This window comes from Corylus avellana, chromosome ca8 (genome assembly GCF_901000735.1).
Source record: "Corylus avellana chromosome ca8, CavTom2PMs-1.0".
NCBI classification, from domain to species: domain Eukaryota; kingdom Viridiplantae; phylum Streptophyta; class Magnoliopsida; order Fagales; family Betulaceae; genus Corylus; species Corylus avellana.
The window spans coordinates 32,177-54,649 of NC_081548.1; the positions used below are offsets into that span (position 1 = coordinate 32,177).

The following is a 22,473-nucleotide window of genomic DNA, read 5'->3' on the forward strand; positions in this document are numbered from 1 at the left end:
TGTTGGAAGGCTTTCTAGCAGGGATTGAAGGAATTCCCTTAAGGAAAAATATTAGGGCCGTTTTAAAAAGTCTGAAAGGCTATAAGGGCTTCCGTTTTGTGTTGCCCAAACCCACTTGGCGTCCTAAGCCTTCTTGTAAGGCGCAGTGGAAGGTCTGGACCAAGCCCCTCCATGGCAGGATGGTATCGCCGTTGGCTTCGATTCTAGCGGGCTCGCCCGACGTGTCCATAGAGTGGGTGGCTATAAGGGAGAAGAAGAAAATCAGGAAAACCAGTTATCGGACCGAGTACAAACCGAAATCAACCGGTAATCAGGACCCCGTTAACCGGAGTCCCAATTTCTCGTTCCGGTTGCCCAAAACCATGAATTGGGTACCATCCCCGGTTTTGGCGAAAAATCAAGAAACAGACCAGGTTGACATCTCTAGTTTTTTTTTTAAAAAAAGAATTTTTTTAATATTTTTAGTTTTTTATTATTATTATTTTTTATAATTTTTCAGTTTTAATGAATTTTTTATTATTTGTTTTTTATTCCTACTTTTTCACAGTCCAAAACAGTACATTTTTCCCAAAACGGTACCGTTATGGGCAACAGCATCTGTGCAGTAGTTTTCATTACCGCATAGAAGCTGGATCCTTGTTATTGGGCCTCCATTGCGCTATACAGAAGCCGAATCCTTGTTATTGGGCCTCCATTGCTGATAGCACCTGATGCAGGTGACGTGGTACGGTTTCCCATCAATCTGGCCGTGGTTGTATTTTAGCTTCTCCCTTGATGTTTGTTTAGCCCCATAATTGCTGACCCGCGTGAGCGTGAGATCCACGCGCATCGGCACTACCGTTACTCCCCACTGCACCTACCCTTTCCTCCTCCTTTGGCTGAACCCTTCCAACTAGTGTCCAAAGGAAGTGGACAAAGAAATGGCTGGCGGTGCCGCTGGGGGTTTTGTAAGCCGAGCATTCGATTCTATGCTCAAAGAATGTTCCGGCAAAAAGTATCCCGACCTCCAGAAGGCTATTCAGAGTTATTTAGGTTGGTCATTTTCATTTTTGATTCTCTCCCTAAAATCTCTTTCTCTTTCCCCTGCTATTCATATCTTAATTGCTACTTAGATGAAATACGCAAATTCAAATCTATATTCTAATTCGCCAGTTTGTCTATATATTTTATGTTTCTTCAGATAATACGAAAGGCGTCGATCAGACTCAGCATTCTGGTTCCACTGAGACCAATCAAGCAGCATATTTGCCTGGAGATGGCAGGTCTATTTTTCTACATCATTTTTGTAGTCTGCTGCTTTTCTTTCTTTCTTTCTGTTTCTATTTTTTTTTTTTCTTTTCTTTTCGTTTCATAATCAGAACTTCATAAGACACTAAGCACATTGTTTCTTGGATTATGGATCGAGTAACGCTTCTTTAAATTCAACAGAAATGCGTTCTGTTTTCTTTTGTTAATCAGAACTTCATAAGACACTAAGCACATTTTTTCTTAGATTATGGATCGAGTAACGCTTCTTTAGATTAAACAGAAATGTATCAACGCCATCAGATAGAATTTAGTCATGATTTCCATCAATAGGTCCGAAAGATGGATTCTAATACTAAAATCGTTTCTGGTTTGTAGTTCCCTTGAAACCGACGGTGGAGCTGCAAGGACGGCAGCAGAACCTGCTAACTCACACTCGGTCCAACGTAGTACGGAGGAGGCAGACCATGTTGGCAGGCCCGTTGGAAGGAGTGGAACCATCACTACTGTCTTATCAAGTGCTGGGCACACCCTTGAAGGAGCACAGGCGGAGCTTGTTCTGAATCCACTTCGACTTGCATTTGAGACTAAGAACTTGAAAACCATAGAACCTGCTTTGGATTGTCTTCATGTATGTTCTTCATTTCATTTTTGTTGTGTGATGTGAGGCCTTCATGAGTGCCACATAATAAATTTTACTTTGATATTGTTGTTTAATATGGGCATGAAACTTATTGCATATGATCATTCTGTGAGCACAGAAACTCATTGCATATGATCATCTAGAGGGAGATCCCGGTTTAGATGGTGGTAAAAATGTCACACTGTTTACAGACATTCTGAACATGATTTGCAGTTGTGTTGACAATTCATCGCCTGATAGGTATGTGCTGTTACATATTGGTTACTCTTTCCCAATTAGGTTTCTTGCTTTGCCCGTTTATTTAAGGAACTATGTGCAGTACCATTCTGCAAGTGTTGAAGGTGCTTCTTACCTCCGTGGCATCCACAAAGTTCAGAGGTACGTCATTAGGGATAGAAATGGTGTTCTCTTTTCTTGTACTTTTATGTACAAATTGAGTCTGTTATTTGCTGCTTATGTATGTGTTGTCTATACGCTTTATTCATGTGGAAGAGTGGAATCAATCATGCTCTGGACTATGGTGCATCTTGAGATGTGGTGTAGGAGTTATAGTGTGCAAGGTGATGCTCCAATGGTGTGCTATGTTTCTTGTATGTACCCCTGGGTTTTGAATGGAATGAACTTCACTGTTTCTGAGATCAATCTAATTCTTGACTGGTGATGAGTTGAGTTATAGCTACCAATTTTCAGAGACGATGTTATGCTCTCGTGGACAGCATGTAGGCTTGATTAGGTTGTTGTTGCATTGGCTAGAGTAGTCAAGGCCATTGATTAGCTGCACATGGATGATTGAAATGATATACATATATGACATAAAAAATTGAAAAAAAAAAAAAAAAAAAAGTGAAGTCTACTCTCCGTTCATGAGTGTGCACTTTGAAGACATGATCTAATGGATTTAGGCTTTCATTATTATGGGTCAGTTGGTTGAGTGGGGTACCATGGGAGTAAATTTATTCACAAGGCGAGAGGCAACTACTTTTGTGATACCACCTATGCACTAGTCTTTTTCTCTCTCCTACTGATGATTTTTCTATCTATCTCACCTTTAAAACTTCTCAACCTGTGGCCTTAAAGAACATAATGCAGTTGAGACTAGGGAGTTTTTGATATAGGGTATGCGCCATTGTTTAACAAGTGCCCACAGGCCACAAGGAACACTTAATGCTATGCTTATATAATGTTCTTATTTTTTTTTTTTTTGATAAGTAATGTAGTATATATCAAAAAAAGCGCAAGCGCCTCTAAGTACACAATAATGTATACAAAGGAACCCAAACAAACACCCAGAAAAACCCAGAAAAAAACCAAACAAACCAATCAAAAACCCAGAAAAACCCAATCAAACCAAACACCCATCCAAAGGGGAATACAAGAGACCCAACCAAACCCCAAGAAAATCCCTAGTGCAGCCCTAGTGCATCTCAGGTGGAACCCTAGTGCACCTCAGGGGGAAAAGAAAAAGCATTTTTCGATCCCAAAAAACCCCGCCGACGCCGGCCCTTCACCGGAGAGATGGAGCAATCCAGATTATTGAGCTCCCTCAACCCCTTAACCTTAGAAGCAGAAACTTCAACCTTAGGGGCAGAAACTTCAACCTCAGCAAGCAGGTCCTTGTTCTTATGCAGCTGCTTTGCGACTTTTTCCTTCACCCTCCGGGTATAAAACAGTTGGGACGAGGATATAGAGGAGTAAATGGGAGTACCACTCTCTGTCATGCGAGGAAAAGGACGGCTAAGACTCCTCCCCATCTCAGCCGCCCCATCGAGAAGGGAAGTAGTCGAGAGTGAAGAGCATCCCTGCGACGAGAACAAGGAGGTAGTAGCAGGGGGACAGCCAACTTGAACCTCCACCGGCGCAGAGGGAACCAGAACGGGGTCCTTTCCCTTAGAAGACAAAGAATCCTTCAACACCACCGGAGCGGGAGAGACGGCTCTCGGACTCAAGAACCCATGACGAAACAAACCTTTCTCCGGAGAAGAAGGACGAACAACCAGCTCCTCCTCCCCCGAAAAAGGAAACTCCCTATCCCTGCAAGAGCTCGCCGGAGAGTCCACCTCCCAAGGAACAGCGAAGGCCTCCTTGAGAATAGAAAGACGAGCCGAATCAGAAATCTCCGAAGACACAGTCGCACCCCGGCAGGTTTCAGGCATCGAAGAAAGAAAACCCTCCCAGTCCCTGCGCAACGTGCTCGCCGGTAAAGCCTCCGCAGAAAGGGAAAAAGAAGCCCCCTGAGAGGACCCGTCACCGGCAGACCCAACAATCTCGCCCAAGACTCGCACCGGAGAGAGAGAGAACACTGCCGGGGAAGACCCATCGCCGGAAGACCTAGCCAATGGCTCCAAACACTCTTCAGAGGCTAAAGGAATCCCAGCTTATATAATGTTCTTATATAATGTTAGTTATTATGTCTCACAGTTTCTTGTGTTAAAGGAGGACATGACTTAAAAATAGAAGTGGCATCCTAAGGACAATATATTTATATGCTGCCAGGGTTAAAAAGTAACTACTAGCTTTTGACATAATCTCTTATTGTACAACATATTGGAGAAGATTAGGGGAGAAAAAAAGGGATCATCACCACCCCTTATTTTCCTGCATAAATAGTGATTCATGCACATTCTAAAATTGGATTCTCTGCTTAAACTGAAGTGTGTGTTAATCATCATTTTGTTGATATTTGCAATCATCATATCATGCTTACTATCATGATTTTAGTTCTCTTTATGTCTATGCTTGTGCAATTATGAACAGCCCAGTGGTTTGTTAATAATTATAACAATATATTGGGCTTGTGATTAGGGTTCTATTGAATCTACCCAATCAATTGCGATTACTGCTTAGTTGAGTTGAGTTGAGTAGGGTCCAATTGCTTACTATCATGCAAATATATAGCTTTTTGCCCATGACATGCAAATTTTCATTTTAGTTTGTTTCATCTTTTACTTTTATTTGTTTGTTTACAATTGACGACTTGTAATACTTGTCTCGAATGCAGTACATGGGGAACCTTTGCTGGGTGTTATCAGAGTGTGCTACAATATTGCTCTTAACAGGTACTTTTTGGATTTGTCTCATGGGTTTCTGAAAACAACATGATGCCATGCTTATGATTTGCATTTTGAATGTTTAGTAAGAGTCCTGTGAACCAAGCAACATCAAAGGCAATGTTGACACAAATGGTCAGCATCGTATTCAGGAGAATGGAGACTGAACCGGTGTGGAAACTAAATCCCTTAGTCCTAAATGTCTATCAATTCTCTTGCTTTAACTGTAAACTAGAATTTTTTCCCTCTTTGATTCAATATATGCTGGAAAGTTACTAATGTCTGACAGGGAATCCAGGATTGCGCTTCAGCTTGTTCTGCCAAAGAATCAAAGGCTGCTTCAGCAGAGAATTCAAACACAAAAGTTGACGAAACTTCTTTGGTGGACCAAGACGAGAAAGGAATGACATTAGGGGAGGCGCTGACCCAGGTCAAAGACACGTCTCTTGCATCTGTTGAGGAACTCCATAATCTTGCTGGAGGTGTCGATATCAAGGTGCTTCTGTTTCTTGATTAATGCATTTTCTTCTATCCTCTGCATAGTTAGTCAAGCTCTTTGCTTTGCCACCACTTTATATATTCCCAAGCTTTCTGACATGGCTAATGCTGGGTGTTATGATTTACGGAACTTTCTTTTGCGTTTTATACTGTCCCTAACATTCCTACTATTATATGTTGTTATAGGGTTTGGAGGCAGTCCTTGACAAAGCTGTGCATCTTGAAGACGGTAAAAAGATAACTCGGTATGGACATCATATTATACTGTAGATTCCACTTTCAATATATATATATATTTTTTTATTTGGAAAGATAATTATATTTATTTTGGTTGCTCAAAACTGCAACTCTGAACTCTATTTAAGAGGGATTGACCTTGAGAGCATGAGCATTGTACAACGTGATGCTTTATTGGTATTCCGCACCCTTTGCAAGGTTGGTTTTCTCATCATGCTCTCCAAATTGTTGTTAAGAGTTTTGAGCCCCTGTATAATTCCTTGAAGTATAATATCTGCAGATGGGCATGAAGGAAGACAATGATGAAGTTACAACTAAGACAAGAATATTGTCTCTTGAGCTTCTGCAGGTTAATTATGTGGATTTATGTGTGTTTTTTGGTGCGTACTTTAATTGGTTGATAGAACTAACAGCCTAACACTAGATTGTTGTCCGACTTGGGGTGTCATTTAGATATTATTTATACATGAAATTTGGCAATCTGGAAGGCTAAGAGCCTTTTGAATTGTAATGAAAGCAGCATAGTGACCATAGTACAGTTGGTTTAGAAAAAAAGTGATGTCCATTAAACTATTGGCATTTACTGTATAAATTAGCCTGTGAATCTTTGATGAAATGTGGTGGAATCATTTGGCACCACTGAGTGGGGAACTTTTTCAATTTGCCTAATGTTGATTGCAATGCAGAAGTCTTGGCAAAAATTATGTAAGGGAGAATAACCTAAGAACAAACATTTTAAGATGGGACACATCTATTACTCTTTTTTCATTTATGAAATGAATTTTGTATGGTTGCTCCAGTTGAACAGATATGTTGAAGCTATAATACTTTCTCCCAAGTATGATGCTACTTATTCTTCAAGAAATGACATTTTTGTTAGATATGTATTATGTCATTGGATGATTTGTAATATTTATTATATTTTGATATTTCAGACGAGTGCAATTGGTAGCCTTTATCCTTCTAGTATACAGAGATGAAAGTAGTATACGTCATATGTAATTATCAAGCTGATATACATTTGGCCTCCTTAAGGACTTCTGTATCAGAGGTTGAATATGGTTTGAGTGTTTATTTAATTACTTTAATTTGTGATATGGTATTTCAGGGTTTGTTGGAAGGAGTTAGCTATTCTTTTACGAAGAACTTCCATTTTATTGACTCAGTGAAAGCATATCTTTCATATGCATTGCTCCGTGCTTCTGTTTCGCAATCTCCTGTAATATTTCAGGTTTACTTCATCAAATTTTTCTTCTTTTCTTTGTCTGATTTATCAGAATCTGCTATGAGAATTTCTTTTGCTACTTATCAAAAAAAAAAAAAAAAAGAATTTCTTTTGCTGATTATACATTTCTTTCTTGGCAGTACGCAAGTGGAATTTTCTCAGTTCTTTTGTTGCGATTCAGGGAAAGTCTTAAAGTATGCATATTTTCCTGACAGATTATTATAGAAGATTATTTCTGTGGTGATACTATTTGCTTTGATTTATTCCCTTTGTTTTAAATCTGTACCAATTGTTCTTTTCAGGCTGAAATTGGCATCTTCTTCCCCTTGGTAGTTCTGAGATCATTGGATGGCTTGGAATGTCCTGTTAATCAAAAACTAAGTGTTCTTCGGTACAATGTTCTTTCCAATTGGATGTTGCAATTACTATGCATATAAGCTTTAATTACATTAGTTCTTTCCCTTTGTAGTCTTATGATCAAGTGTGGTTTTGTAGGATGCTTGAGAAAGTATGCAAGGATTCTCAGATGCTTGTTGACGTATTCGTGAACTATGATTGTGATCTTGAGGCACCAAACTTATTTGAACGCATGGTATAATCTTACATACAGTCCCCGTAGTGACACTTAATAATGCATTTAGGTTCTATCCAAGATGCATTGTTATAGACTTAACTCATCTGCATTGTCTTCTGACATATCATACAGGTTACCGCTCTATCTAAACTAGCTCAAGGAACACAAAATGCAGATCCAAATTCAGTTAGTGTATCACATACAACTTCCATTAAAGGGTCATCACTTCAGGTAGGTTTATATGTTGCCTGCTTCCTAGAAATCAGCTATCTAATAGTGCTATCACTTTTTAGCAGAGGTTGCTGGTTGACCCTTCTCTCTTGACCTTTCCAGTGCCTTGTGAATGTACTTAAATCACTGGTTGATTGGGAGAAGTCACATAGAGAATCAGAAAATCAGACTAAAGGTAATCAGTCTTCTGAAGAAAAGGTTTCTGCTAAAGAATCTATTGAGATAAAAAACAGGGAAGACATCACCAGTAACTTTGAGAAGGCAAAGGCTCACAAATCTACAATGGAAGCTGCCATCTCTGAGGTAATTGATTATATTTAAGAGGACGCGTTAGTATGTAAGGTGCAAGTATTTTATAATGCAACTTTACCCTAAGAGCTTTAGCTGTAAGGCACCTCCTCCCCCAGTAAGAACAGGCTGGAGGTTCATGGCATAGATTTGTAATGTACTGGCAGTGTAACAACCAAAAGAATCATGTGGCTTTGACTTTTAGAATTTGTTTTGATCTGTCTTTATTTGCCTCTGGCTGTAGTCGGGGAATGACTAATAGTTTTAATCATCTTTCAGTTTAACAGGAAACCAGTTAAGGGCATAGAGTATCTGATATCTAATAAGTTGGTGGAGAATACACCTGCTTCTGTTGCCCAATTTCTGAGAAACGCTCACAGCTTGGACAAGGTGGATTTTTAAATCTAACACAAAGGAACTTTCATGCTGGAGCGAAAACTAGCATAAAAGTCAATCTATCCTGATTTGCATGGCTGTTTGTATTTCAGTTTCTTTTCAAGCCAAGCCCTTCTCGTTCAGTGTTGAAATAGGATTCTGTAACACTTTGATATTTCAGGCTATGATTGGCGATTATTTGGGTCAGCACGAAGAGTTTCCCCTTGCTGTGATGCATGCTTATGTAGATTCCATGAAGTTTTCAGGAATGAAGTTTGATAATGCAATCCGTGAATTTCTTAAAGGATTTCGACTTCCAGGGGAAGCTCAAAAGATAGATCGCATCATGGAAAAGTTTGCAGAACGGTATTGCGGGGTGTCTCTGCGTTGTGTGTGTGTGCTTTTGTGTGTGCATAAAGGTGAAAGAATTGTGTGATCATGTGCACACGTGATCATTTGTGTCAAAATGCCCTCCCTCGTTCCTACATTGTTGGTCCCTCACTTCTTTGTGGGATGTGTCTAAATGTGTGTCCTAAAAAATTTGTATCATTTTTTTCTGACTTTCCACTATTGACCCTACTTTTAAAAATTAAAAACAACAGAACTCCATATAGAAATTTAAAAGAAAATGTAGTTTGGGAAAGCAATGACTTTCTTGCATGTGAAAGCATTAAATTGTCCCCTTAAAAAGTTGGCCTTGTGGACAACCAACAAAATGGGGCAGAGGGAGTATTTGTCTATGCTGTTAATGAGGTGGAATCTTCTGTTTTGCGTCATAGACATGATACAGATCTTAGTCTTTATTTGTGTAAAAGTGCTTTTCAGAAAATCTTCTCATATCCAAACTTGGTTTAATGTCAAAGTGAAAGGAACAAACAAGAAGTCTGAGTTGACATATGGTACAAGAGTACGTCATGTATGTGAAATGTGAATTTGACCTGTTGTCATATACACATCATTAGTTGTCATATACTATTTTTTTTTTTTTTTTTTTTTTGATGAATAAATTTCTTCCGCTGCTTAATTGTCTAATATACTAATAGTTGCAACATATAATAATATATGGTTCTTGTTATATTAAAGGTGGTATCTGGAACTTTTCTTATGAGCTAGCAGCTGCAGTTATTGTCTGTCTTATACGGTTGCCATTGTAGATCAGAATTGCTGCCCATCTATGTAGGATTGCAGCAATTTGCATGATCCTGGGGTTTAGTCTCTATTTTATGCTTACTGCTAGTGTTAGTGTAAGTTATGCGCTGGTGATTGATATTGCTATTCACCCAGAAAAAAAAAAAAAAAAAAAAAAAATTAATAGTGTTATTCCATGATTGGGTTGTAAATGATGGAAATAGAGAAACATAGTGAGTTTTCTTTTAAATTAGTACGTTGATCATGTAGAGTCGTATCTGTTTTGCAAAAGGAAAGTAAACTCCTAGTTTGAACGAAATATCATCTAGGCGTCTACCTTTTACAGATATCATATGCGCTTTTCTAATGCTGGCTAATGATTAAGGCTTGCATGTGTTGTGTGTCTGGCAGATATTGTGCAGACAATCCGAGTCTTTTTACAAATGCAGATACTGCATATGTTCTTGCATATGCAGTCATAATGCTGAATACTGATGCACATAACCCAATGGTGTGGCCTAAAATGTCCAAGTCAGATTTTATACGTATGAATGCCATGAATGATGCTGAAGAATGTGCCCCTTCAGAACTCCTGGAAGAGATCTATGATTCTATTATTAAACAGGAAATAAAAATGAAAGATGACTCAGCTGGTGTTGATAAAAGCAGCAGACAGAAGCCAGAAGGTGAAGAGAGAGGTGGCCTTGTCCGTATTCTTAATCTGGCTCTCCCAAGAAGAAAGTCATTGACAGATACCAAGTCTGAGAGTGAAGCTATTGTTAAGCAAACACAGGCTATATTTCGGAGTCAAGGAGTTAAAAGAGGCATTTTCTATACTTCACAGCAGATAGAACTTGTAAGGCCCATGGTTGAAGCTGTAGGATGGCCTTTGCTTGCTACTTTCTCTGTTACTATGGAGGAAGGAGAGAATAAGCCAAGGGTTGTCCTCTGTATGGAGGGATTTAAAGCTGGAATACACATCACACATGTTCTTGGGATGGATACCATGCGCTATGCTTTCTTAACATCTCTGGTCAGGTACATAATCTTTTTTTGCTCTCTCTCTCTCATATTTAATTTCTTTTTTTTGTTTCTTTTTTTATGGGCAATCTGTTTGGCAAGTATGACCGCCTTTTTTTTAGTGGAAATGCAGTGTGAAATTTTAATCTTATGGGCATAAATTCTTGACTTGCTGATTGAGCTTTTTGATTTGTATCACAGATTTACTTTCTTGCATGCCCCTAAAGAAATGCGCAGTAAAAATGTGGAAGCATTGCGGACATTGCTGGCCCTTTGTGAGTCAGAGACTGACTCCCTCCAAGACACATGGAATGCAGTTTTGGAATGTGTTTCCCGACTTGAATTTATCACATCAACGCCTGCTATTTCTGCTACTGTCATGCATGGATCAAATCAGATCTCAAGAGATTCTCTTCTTCAATCCTTGCGAGAATTGGCTGGGAAGCCTGCTGAACAAGTATTTGTGAGTAGTGTTAAACTGCCCAGTGATTCTGTTGTGGAATTCTTCACTGCGCTCTGTGGTGTATCAGCTGAAGAACTAAAGCAAACTCCAGCTCGTGTTTTCAGCTTGCAAAAGCTTGTGGAGATCAGCTACTACAACATGGCTCGTATACGCATGGTATCTCTTCAATCTACCAAAAAACCAACTAAAATTGCATGTTCATATTGATAAGTGCTTATCTAATGGATAGTATTGTGGATGTTACTATGATTCATGAATTGGTTTTGTCCTTTAGTTGCTTCTGGCAAGGCACTATGATAGAAATCAAGGCACACGCTTGATTCTATCTATGTAGATTTCTCAAAGTACTTTTCTTCAGAGGAGCCACATGTGCCATGTCCCAAAGAAAACTTGAGGACGAGTTTTTTTCAAGTGGGGGTGTCTGATGTAGGACGATATTTACCTTTATTTTCGATAAAAACGAAAATAAAGAAAATATCAAAAATAATATTGGAGCAGCGCCGCTTGATCAGAATTTTATCCATTCTCATACAATAAAAGTACAAAAGGAAAGATTGTTACGATTCTCGTTGATTGTCAATTTTATATTAGGATTTTATTTTATTTGATTAGAACTTTACTTCCTTTCCTTATTAGGATTAGGTTTACTATTGTTACTAGGATTAGCTTTACTATTGCTACTAGGATTATGTTTACTTTCTCTACAAGTATTTTTCTTCTATAAATGGGTTGCGCCCCTTCCCGTGTAAATGGGTTGCGCCCCTCTGCGCTTTTGTTTTATATCACAATTACTTATCAAAAAAAAAAGTATTTTTCTTCTATAAATAGGCTAGCTTATTATGTAAAAAAAAAAAACTCATTGAATTCTTATCAAATCATAGAATTCTCTCTCAAATACTCTGCGGAGTTTTATCCTTCTTTTAGCATGCGGGCTTGTTTTTATCTTTTTTAGTAGAAGACGAAGACGCTTCTCCTTGCAGAATTAAAGATGCTGCTCTTTGATTAGTTACCTTAGTCTTCCGCTACATCATCAATTAAATAGAATCAAGTTCCTAACCCCCTACCCTTCTGAGGAAATAATGGAACTAATCTTGACCAACTAACTATATGGAATTTAAACTCATCTAACACCACCTCCTTCCAACCCATCAATGACAGCTTCTCCCTTCCCCTCCTTATGCTGATCACCCCCCTTAGCACCCATAAGCCAAGCTGCCTCGACACCCAAAGAGTCAAGGATTATTGGAGAAGCTAACCACGGCACAGTCTGGGAGGGACCACCAATGAGGTCTATTGCCATAGACATCAATGACCCAACCTCTCACCTCATTACATATATATAGTGAAATTAAGGTGCCCCTGAGTACACTGTTGGTATACAAGAGAAACCTAACTAGAAAAAGAAACACGAACAAGAAAGTCTGCATAGCTAATAGGCAAAGGGACAAGGTATGCTGCAGTCCAAATATAGAAAGAATGTAACAAAGAGGCTAAAATATCTTCCACTAAGCTCTCCAAATCCTCCAATTGCCTATTGTTTCTCTCCCTCCATATAGTCCAGAAGAGACAAAGAGGCACCATTTTCCGTACCACCACAGTCCTCAACCTTCCAAAGGACCACCAACACGCACACAAGTCTAAGACTCATCTAGGCATGACCCACGCCAATCCGAATCGGCTATAAAGAGAGCACTCCACAATACATGAGCAAGGTCACAATGAAGAAGTAAATGATCAACAGACTCCTCATCTCTCTTGCACATATATATCATATAAGACCAACTTGGAACAAATAAAACTTAACCTCTTTCGATACAAGGATTTTGTAAACATATCAGCTAACTGGTCTCTAAACTTCACGAATGCTATAAATATATCTCCACTTAGTATTTTATCTTGAATAAAATGACAATCAAGTCACTGGTAATATGAACCATTGCTCAATATTTTGCTTCCACACTTGATTGTGCTACTATTGTCTGGTTCTTACTTTTTCTAAGTGACCAAATTACTGTCTAAGAATGTACAATGTTTTGTAGTAGATCGTCTGTCTGAGGGAGAGCTTGCCCAATCTACATCGGTAAAACCTTCTACCTAGAGTTGTTCATTTGGTCTATACAATATCCCAAGATCAAGAGCTCTTTTCAAATATCAAATAATACAAGTAGTTGCTTCCCAATGTGAAACCCTAGGAGCCTCCAGGAACTAACTAACAACACTAACTGCATATGAGAGATGTCTAGCTTGTGTCATTCACCAAACTAAGAAACATATCGAGGAAATGCAATGAGCTATTCAAGAGCACCATTTTCCCCCAAAACCACAACTCCTCAACATTTACAACAAAAGTCCCAATTAACACGATCATAAGCTTTTTCTAGATCCACCTTGCATATAACACCCGGCTCACTAGATCCTAATCTACTATCAAGGCCCTCATTAGCAATAAGAATAGGTTCTAGGATTTGCTTGCTTCTTATGAATGCATTTTGCGACTTACAAATGATCTTCTCAACCCTTGGTCAGGGTCATGGTCCTGTCCATGCTGTCTGAGGCAAGAGCTATTGACTAACTCGGGGTAGTGCAAGATTTTCCGTCTTTTAAGCAAAAAGGGAGAAGGGAGCTGAAGAATTTGGAATGCTCAATTAATTTTGATACTAGGGGTGCTAGTCCCAGCCGAGATAAAAGCAAGAAAGCTCGTGCTTTGCTATAATGTAGTCTTGGGTTTTGTGGGCTTTGGATTTCTGTTGTGGGGGTTTTGTGGGTTTTTCTTTGCTTTTGCTTCTTTTTTCTGTTTTGGTTTCCTTTTTGTATACTTCCTATATGCTTGGGGGTGCCTTACTTTTTTTATGATATTCCTTTGATTACCTCTCTCAAAAAAAAAACCTTTGTAATTGAACCCTCCCCAAAACACACACACTAGACTAATCGGGCGAAAGTCCTCAAGGTCGACAACCCCTTGAATCTTTGAAATGAGAGTAATAAACGAAGCATTAAGGCTCCTCTCAAACTTACCTCTAGCATGGAAGTCACAGAAAACCTTCATGATATCCACTTTTAAAATATCCCAACAAACTTGGAAGAACGCCATAAAGAAAACTGTTAGGGCTTGGCACCTTGTCACCATTCATAGCTTTCACTACCTTCCTCACCTACTCTTCCTCAAAATCTCTCTCCAACCAACTAGCCTCCGTCTCCTCAATGGAATCAAAGGGAAGGCCATCCACCAATCCAACAGCCTTGGTCTGTATATAACTTTTGATAAAACTAGACAATGTGTTTGCTGAACTCTGCCCAGTTAATAAAAAGCCTACTGCCAATCAAAAATGAGTCAATGGAGTTCTTCCTTCTATTGGAGTTGGCTATTGTGTGAAAAAATTTAGTACACTTATTGCCCTCCCTTAACCAGAACACCCTAGATTTTGCCTCAAACTCGCCTCCTCCATGAGAGTAGATCTCTAACTCACTAACAACTTCTGCCTTCATTTTCTCCTCAACGCGTAAAGCCTTTTCTTCTTCAAGGACATCAAAAACACGTAACTCTTCTAGTAGGATCTTCTTCTTCCTATCTACATTGCTAAACATATATTTACATCTCTTCAAATCAGTTTTCAAAGCCTTGAACTTGCTAGCTAAAACGAAGCTCGGATTGCCTTAGAAATGATAATAGTCCCACTAGTGTTTCACCTTGTCCATAAAACTGTCAGGCTTTAGCCACATGTTTTTAAATTTGAAAGACCTACTCCCCTTAGAGCATCACCATTGGGAAATGATTCGAACAAAGCTTAAGTATGAAGACAAGGAAGGTGGGTGGTGCATGAAGGAGGTTTCAGGTTCCCATGGTGTGGGCCTTTGGAAGCACATTCGTCAAGGGTGGAATTTTTTTGCCAAAGGGATCCGGTTCGAGGTGGGGGAGGGTTCGAAAGTTCGCTTTTGGCATGATGTTTGGTGTGGGGAGAATTCCTTGAAGCAAGCTTTCCCGTCCTTATTTAGTATTGTCAGACATAAAGAAGCTTGGGTGAAGGATAATTTTACTTGGAGGAGTGGGAGAGTTGAATGGAATGTTATTTTTGTTAGGCCCGTTCAAGATTGGGAGCTGGATTTGGTTTCTCCTTTCTTTGATCGGTTGTATTCTTGCAAGATTTCCATAGGAGTGGCAGATCGTATGTGCTGGATTTCGTCCAAGAAAGGAAAGTTTGAGGTTAAGTCGCTCTACAAGGCTTTGTCCCACTCCTATCAAGAGGTTCCTTGGAAGAGCATTTGGCGAACTAAGGCTCCTTTGAGAGTGGCTTTTTTTGGGTGGACAGCAGCTCTAGGCAAAATCTTGACTCATGATAATTTGCGTAAGAGGAACATAGTCGTTATGGAGTGGTGTTGTATGTGCAAGAAGTCCGGAGAGACAGTCGATCATCTTCTTCTCCACTGTGAGCTCGCGAGTGTTCTTTGGCAGTCGATCTTTATTCGGTTTGGCTTGCATTGGGTCATGCCTTGCAGGGTGAGGGACTTGTTCGATAGTTGGTGGTCGGGAGGACGATCCCGAAGCGCAGTTGTGTGGAAGATGATCCCTCTGTGTCTTATGTGGTGTATATGGATTGAAAGAAATGCTAGATGTTTTGAAAATTCCACTAGGACTATAGAGGAATTGACCCATTTTTCTTCTTTACTCTTTACTCTTGGACGGCCGCTTGGCTAGCTCCATTAGAGATTAGTTTTTCTGATTTTCTCTTTCATTTCTCTCCCTCTTAGGCGCTCTTTTTTATACTTCCCGTGTAAATGGGTTGCGCCCCTCTGCGCTTTTGTTTTATATCACAATTACTTATCAAAAAAAAAAAAACAAAGTCAATGGAGCCTCTTCTAGGAAACACCGAGAAACAAGCTTCCCACGCCGAAAGAGAGAAGGAATCTATCAATTCTGGACGAAGCAAGAAGGTCCCAATTAATCAACCAAGTTAAAGTACCGCCACCAAGAGGTAAGTCCATCAATCCCTGATCAAAAATGAAGTCAGAGAACTCCATCATAGTAGAGCATAAGCAAGCCTCACCCAACCTTTCACTAGGGAAATGAGTAACACAAAAATCACCCCCAATATACCAAGGCAAGTTCCACCAACTGAGCAAACTAGCCAACTCATCCCAAAGAAACCTTCTATCCCTATTAGAATTACGGCCATAAACACCCGCAAAAGCCCAGGTGGAATGATCTTCAACATTTCTGAAGGTTATAGCCAAGGTGCATTCCCCCATAGTCTCGTCTATCTTCTCCTCCACCCTTTTATCCCACATAATCAAAATACCACCTGAAGCCCCAGTGGAATCCAAGCAACACCAGTCTATATAATGACACCCCCATAAACTGTACACAACACTACAAGACATGATTTCAAGCTTAGTTTCTTGAAAACAAACAATATCTGCCTTACATCCTCTGAGCAAATTCCTCACCCTCAAATATTTCTTCCCCCTATTCAACCCTCTCACTTTCCAGGAGAATAACCTAGGCTTCAAAAAAACACTGAAAAACCCTTATCCTTGCCTTTTCCACGGCTTGAACTCTCACCTCTAGCATCATACTTGATGGAGCACTCCAAATTTCTTATATCATTACTACCTTTCATACCAAGTTTAGAGAGAGAAGCCAATTCCTCTAGACAATGTTGATCTTCAATAACTGTCAAAAGAGCCATAAGTTGCTCCTCATAACCCACACCTATCCCCATGATCTGATGGATCTCCTTCACACATTGTAAAATCCAATTTGAGTGACTAGAATTGCCCAACGCAATATGGAGCTAGGTACACAGAGGAGAATAGAGGACCTCTACAACCTCACCATCACCACCCTCATCCATCCCATCCAAGAGACACAAAGCAACATCTTTCCCTTTCTCTACCTTTTGTTGTTCACCCCCCTTAGCATTTGAAACCAATTCTAAAGACTACACAAAGCAAGTGATGGGGGGAGAAGCCTCATCAAAAGGAAAGGCATCTTTGATCTCATCTCCTTGCCTACCCAGACTAGGAAAAATTCAGGAATTGTGTAGAAAAGCTCTCCAACCACGACATCAACGGTAGGGTGAGAGAGGACCAAAGCTCTTGGGCAAGGTTGCGCTAATATCTTCGCGGAGTTCTGGGAGCGAACCAAATTTGCCAGTGAATTCTAAGAGTGAGCCAGAACTACTGTCGAATACTTGAAAGGATCCCCAGCAAGATCAAAGACGTTTACTAGCCTCGACGAGAGCTAGGAAGGGCCACCGGTGGATTCTACTTCCGATAAAGATAACTTTGACCCAGCCAGAACAAACTCATCAGAGTACCAGTGGTATCTAGAAATCGAGCCCATAACCAAACCCATGTTTGCCATGTCTGGGACCCTCGAAGACGATGGAAGCTAAACCGACAAGTTTTGAGAAGCTCGCATAGCTACAAAAACTGCCGACGAGGTCACTAGAAAGTCACCAGCTAGGGTGGCGGAGCTCAAACAGCCACCGCCCACAAAAGATCCCATTTTGGTTATAGAACATGGGTCTGAGCCCTGTTTAGGAACCCTCTTGACATTGGGCTTGCACGGTTGGATGAGGCCTTTCCTAGCCCACAACTTCACGACTTTCTTAAGTATTAGTGGGCTCTAGCAAAAAAGTTTTTAGAGGAAGCTTCTAGGTAGAACCGTTGGGCTTACAATGGACCTTAGAAACTAGCCCATAAGACTCCAGCCCTTCAATCACACGCTAAAGTGCCCGGTCAACCTCCACTTTCATTTTTTCTAGTTTACCTCTCAAAGCAACCTGCAATTAGCCACGACATCCTTCCTCTTTTCTTTCTGAAAGTTCACATCACCCTTTAAAACACAAAATGGGAAAGAGGCTGAGCCTCAAGCCTTGAAGCCTGATTTAGCCAGTTTAATTTCAACCCCGAACAACTTCAAAGCATAAGAAAAGGCAGAGTAAATTACAGAGTTGATCAAGATTAGCCTCACAAGTGATCAACATTATCTGCGAATAAGTAACTCGTCATTATCCCTATATCCCACCAAAAATCATGATAAAAGCCCTCTATCTTGGTCTACGATCAGGCCGAAAGGGGTGCGGAATGAGCGGACGACATTCTACTAAGTGCTTCCATAACAACAAACAATAGATAGGATAAAGGACCCCCTATCTCAAACCTTGCAAACTATCAAAAAGCCGGAAGGAGTTCCATTAATCAAAACAAAGAATCGCATTGTAGAGATGCAACTAGCGATCCAACCACGCCATCTCTCCCCGAAACCACATCTACTCAATAGATATAACAAGAATTTCCAATTCACATGGTCGTAAGCCTTCTCGAAGTCTAATTTAGAGAGCATCCCAGAGACTCTTGATATAATTTTACTATCAAGACATTGAGTCTTTAAAATTACTGGGTCTAAAATGTGTCTACCTCTAATAAAAGTATTCTGAAACCTGGACAATTTAAGAGTAAATACATAAAATACCGAAAGTTAGGACTGTATCGAGATCAACCCTCCCACAAACCTTCACCCATTTGGTCTTTGTGACTTACTATGTCGTTTGTCCTTAATGTTCTCTGCAAAAGCTCTCAATATCTGTATTTTACATCTGTGTAACATTAATTTTGATGATTTTTGACATAAAATTCTACCATCGATATGGGAATTCTTCTGTTAGTAAATACTTTTGCTAGAAATTAAGCAACGGACTCATGTTTGAATAAGTAAGGCTGGGATGCCGAGTAGTCTCATGGATTTTGACTTGGTTTTCTCATTTTATCATGATTTTTGCTCTCTATATATTCAATATATTCCTCATATTTGAATCCCCTCGCTCTCCCTCTTTAATTTCTGATATACAGGTCTCTAGTGATTGATCTAGGTAAACTGCTTTGTTTTTTGTGCCATCCCTTCCCCCACCCCCAAAATAGAAAGCTAGTTGTCTGATTTCCATCATTTAGTTATAAATTGCCTTTTTGCCTGATTGCTGTAGCCAGATATTTGAAAATTTTCAAATGATGATAAACATCCACTGTTTAATTCCATGAAGTGATAAAATGTTGACACTCCTGTGAATCACTGAACTTTGATCTAAAAACTTCTGATTTCTCTTCCAGGTTTGGGCTAGAATATGGTCTGTTCTAGCAAATCACTTTATTTCAGCTGGAAGCCATCATGATGAGAAAATATCTATGTATGCCATAGATTCTTTGAGGCAGCTTGGTATGAAGTATTTAGAGCGTGCTGAACTTGCCAATTTCACTTTCCAGAATGACATTCTGAAACCATTTGTTATTCTTATGCGAAATACTCGAAGTGAATCTATAAGAGGCCTAATCGTCGACTGCATTGTTCAAGTATGTCTACTTAATTAGCTTTCCTTAACACTTATTAAGAATCGAAATCTGAACTGTCAGTATCTATAATGTTGTTGGGCATTTTTGTTAGAAGTTAATTTTTGGTGTCTACTGCAGATGATAAAGTCTAAAGTTGGCAGCATAAAGTCTGGATGGCGAAGTGTTTTTATGATTTTCACAGCTGCTGCAGATGATGACTTGGAATCAATTGTTGAAAGTGCATTTGAAAATGTTGAACAGGGTAAGAACCACGCTTCTCCTTCTTCTTGCATTAGTAGTTGCTGTTATATATTAATTTTATTTTTCTTATTGGAAACTTCAGTATATTTAACACCAAGCATATTTGCAGTTATCTTGGAACACTTTGATCAAGTAGTTGGAGATTGTTTTATGGACTGCGTCAACTGTCTTATCAGGTTTGCCAATAATAAAAGTTCGCACCGTATAAGTTTGAAGGCTATTGCACTCCTGCGTATATGTGAGGATCGCCTGGCAGAGGTTTGTAAATTAGTCTGCAGTTTTGTTGAGCATATCGTGAATTTTTTAATGGGAAATCTATTGGATAGATAGAGATGAATATTGGAAGTTCTACTTGTGTCAAGATGCACAGCTAAACTATATATATATATATATATATAAGTAATCAAAATATCATTAAAAGTGTAAGGCGCTCCAAGTACATAGGAAGTATATAAGAGAAAGCACCTAGCTAGAATGAGAGAAAAAAAAAAAATCATGAAAACTAAGCATCAAAGGAGATACAAATGCAGCTGTTCAAAGATAAAGAGTAGAGAAAAAAAAATTAAGCTCTTCTAACATCTTTTTTTTTTTGATAAGTAAAAAGATATATAAAAGAGCGCAGAGTGGCGCAACCCTAGTACACAGGGAGTATACAAGAGAGCGACTAAGAGGAAGAAAAAGAAGAAGAAAACATAATAAGAAAGTCAGGGAAGCTCTTCCAACATCTTCTCACGCCTCAAAACTTCTATCATTCATTTCCCTCCAAAGAAACCACAAAAGGCAAGAAGGAGCCATCACAAAATTATATAATTATCACACTTTAATTTTGTTTCTTTCCTTAGGTACAGCTTGTTACATATCGTCAAAATTTATATCATTCATTTTCCTCCAAAGAAACAACAAAAGGCAAGAAGGCGCCATCACAGAAGTCTATAATCATCACACTTTAATTTAGTTTCTTTCCTTCGGTACAGCTTGTTACATATCCTTAATGATTCATATGCCATTATAGAGCGTGGTGAAGTATACTCTATTTTTCCATAAGAGATTCTCATGCCGAAAGTCAAACTCGTTAAAGGCCTATGTTTTGGAATAGAAAATAGAAGTAGTAAGCAAGGTTATATTAGCATAGATGTGGCAGAAAATATGGTGAACGGGGTAGAAGTAAAATGATTTTGGCTATAGTGAACAGAGGTCTTTTATCAGGCTTTTCAGTGGGATCTAGGAATGATGTTGATTTCAACATTTCCCACCTTTTGTTTGCAAGTGCTATTTTGAGTTTTTGCAGGGCGAGTCCAAATCATCTTCGTAACTTGCTTTGCTTGTTCTTATGCTTTGAAATGGTTTCAGATTTGAGGATTAATCTAGCTAAATGGAAGTTGATCCCATTGTCAATGTCAATAATGTTGAAGGCCTGGCTAGTATCTTGGGTTGCAAGATAGAGAGCTGCCTTAAATCTTAATTTGCTTAGTTTGCTTGATTTTCTCAATTGTTATCTATTTCTAGCTAGGTGTTTTTCTTATATACTTCCTGTGTATTTGAGTGACGCCTTTTGCTGCTCTTAATGATATTTTGTTTACTTATTATTAAATGAAAATAGTAGTGTGAGGAGGGTATGTGGAGAAGCCAAAGCATATGTCAAATCAGAGTGAAACATGCAAGAAAGCTTGTGTAGCATGAATTATTTTTGATAAATCATAATGCATTAAAGAGCGCAGAGGGGCACAACTCAAGTATATAAGGGGTATACAAGAGAGCGACTAACTAGGGGAGAAGAAAGAAGAGAACATAAAGAGAAAATCAGGAAAATTGATCACTAAATGAGCAAGCCAGCCTGCAATCCATGTGAAAAGCGTGTACAAAAAGAAATGAACAAAGTCCTCAAGGTTCCTCGACAAATCCTCGAAGCATCTCACATTCCTTTCCTTCCAAAGGCACCATAAAAGACAAAGGGGAGCCATCTTCCATACCACGGCACTACGGGTTCTACCGCCCAACCACCAACTAGCAAACATCTCTTTGATGCTTCTAGGCATAACCCAACTCATGTTGAAACGAGAGAAGATAACTTCCCACAACTTGTGTGCAACCCCACTATGAAGAAAGAGATGATCCACAGACTCCCCATCCGATTCACACATACAGCATCAATTAATCACAACAATACCTCTCTTCCGAACATTATCCAACGTGAGAGATTTCCCAAGGGCGGCCAACCACGCAAAAAATGCCACTCTCGAAGGGGCCTTGGTGCGCCAAATACTTTTCCACGGGAAGTGGTTAGACTCTTTAAAGGCAAGCATCCTATAGAAAGAGCGTACCTCAAACTTCCCTTTTGTTGAAGGGATCCACCACATCCGGTCCTCCCCTTCCCCACAAATCGATAACGAATACAAGAGCGAGAAGAAAGAGGCTAAGACCATCTCCTCCCAATCATGAATTCTACGAGTAAAAGTAACATTCCAGTGAACCATCCCATTTACACACTCCCGGATATCCGCAATAGAAGCATCCTTGTTGCTAGCAATATTAAAAAGGCCCGAAAAGGCATCCTTGAGGGACATCTCGCCACACCATAAAGCCTCCCAAAATTTGACTTTCTCCCCAGAACCAGGATCCAATCTGAAATGGCACCGAAACAACCTCCAACCCCTACAAATGTGTTTCCATAACCCCACACCATGCGTTCCACGAGGAACTTTAGAACACCAACCACCCCAATACACCCCATATTTTGCCACCAAGATACTTCTCCACCAAGCTTCTTCCTCATTTGCAAATCTCCATAACCATTTCCCCAAGAGAGCTTGATTCAAAAGACGCAAGCTCCGAATCCCTAGACCACCCTCAACAATCGGAGAATAAACCTCGTGCCAATTGACCAAATGGAACTTAGGCTCGTCCTTGACCCCC

The 22,473-nt window shown here is 39.6% G+C and overlaps 1 protein-coding gene across 1 annotated transcript in view; it reads left to right on the plus strand.

Moving 5' to 3' along the window:
* The first annotated feature begins 763 nt into the window (after window positions 1-763).
* LOC132190239 (brefeldin A-inhibited guanine nucleotide-exchange protein 5) overlaps window positions 764-22,473 on the plus strand; it is a 50,158-nt gene continuing 28,448 nt past the window's right edge. Inside the window, exons 1-24 of the mRNA XM_059605163.1 lie at window positions 764-1,032; window positions 1,181-1,262; window positions 1,624-1,876; window positions 2,007-2,128; window positions 2,208-2,266; window positions 4,887-4,944; window positions 5,022-5,106; window positions 5,234-5,431; window positions 5,620-5,678; window positions 5,799-5,868; window positions 5,951-6,019; window positions 6,779-6,901; window positions 7,036-7,089; window positions 7,198-7,286; window positions 7,391-7,487; window positions 7,602-7,700; window positions 7,803-8,003; window positions 8,268-8,378; window positions 8,545-8,729; window positions 9,903-10,529; window positions 10,713-11,130; window positions 19,081-19,320; window positions 19,438-19,561; window positions 19,670-19,818. Of these exons, the coding sequence (XP_059461146.1) occupies window positions 921-1,032; window positions 1,181-1,262; window positions 1,624-1,876; window positions 2,007-2,128; window positions 2,208-2,266; window positions 4,887-4,944; window positions 5,022-5,106; window positions 5,234-5,431; window positions 5,620-5,678; window positions 5,799-5,868; window positions 5,951-6,019; window positions 6,779-6,901; window positions 7,036-7,089; window positions 7,198-7,286; window positions 7,391-7,487; window positions 7,602-7,700; window positions 7,803-8,003; window positions 8,268-8,378; window positions 8,545-8,729; window positions 9,903-10,529; window positions 10,713-11,130; window positions 19,081-19,320; window positions 19,438-19,561; window positions 19,670-19,818 (3,684 nt within the window). The 5' untranslated portion in view covers window positions 764-920. The remainder of the gene's footprint in view (window positions 1,033-1,180; window positions 1,263-1,623; window positions 1,877-2,006; window positions 2,129-2,207; window positions 2,267-4,886; window positions 4,945-5,021; window positions 5,107-5,233; window positions 5,432-5,619; window positions 5,679-5,798; window positions 5,869-5,950; window positions 6,020-6,778; window positions 6,902-7,035; window positions 7,090-7,197; window positions 7,287-7,390; window positions 7,488-7,601; window positions 7,701-7,802; window positions 8,004-8,267; window positions 8,379-8,544; window positions 8,730-9,902; window positions 10,530-10,712; window positions 11,131-19,080; window positions 19,321-19,437; window positions 19,562-19,669; window positions 19,819-22,473) is intronic.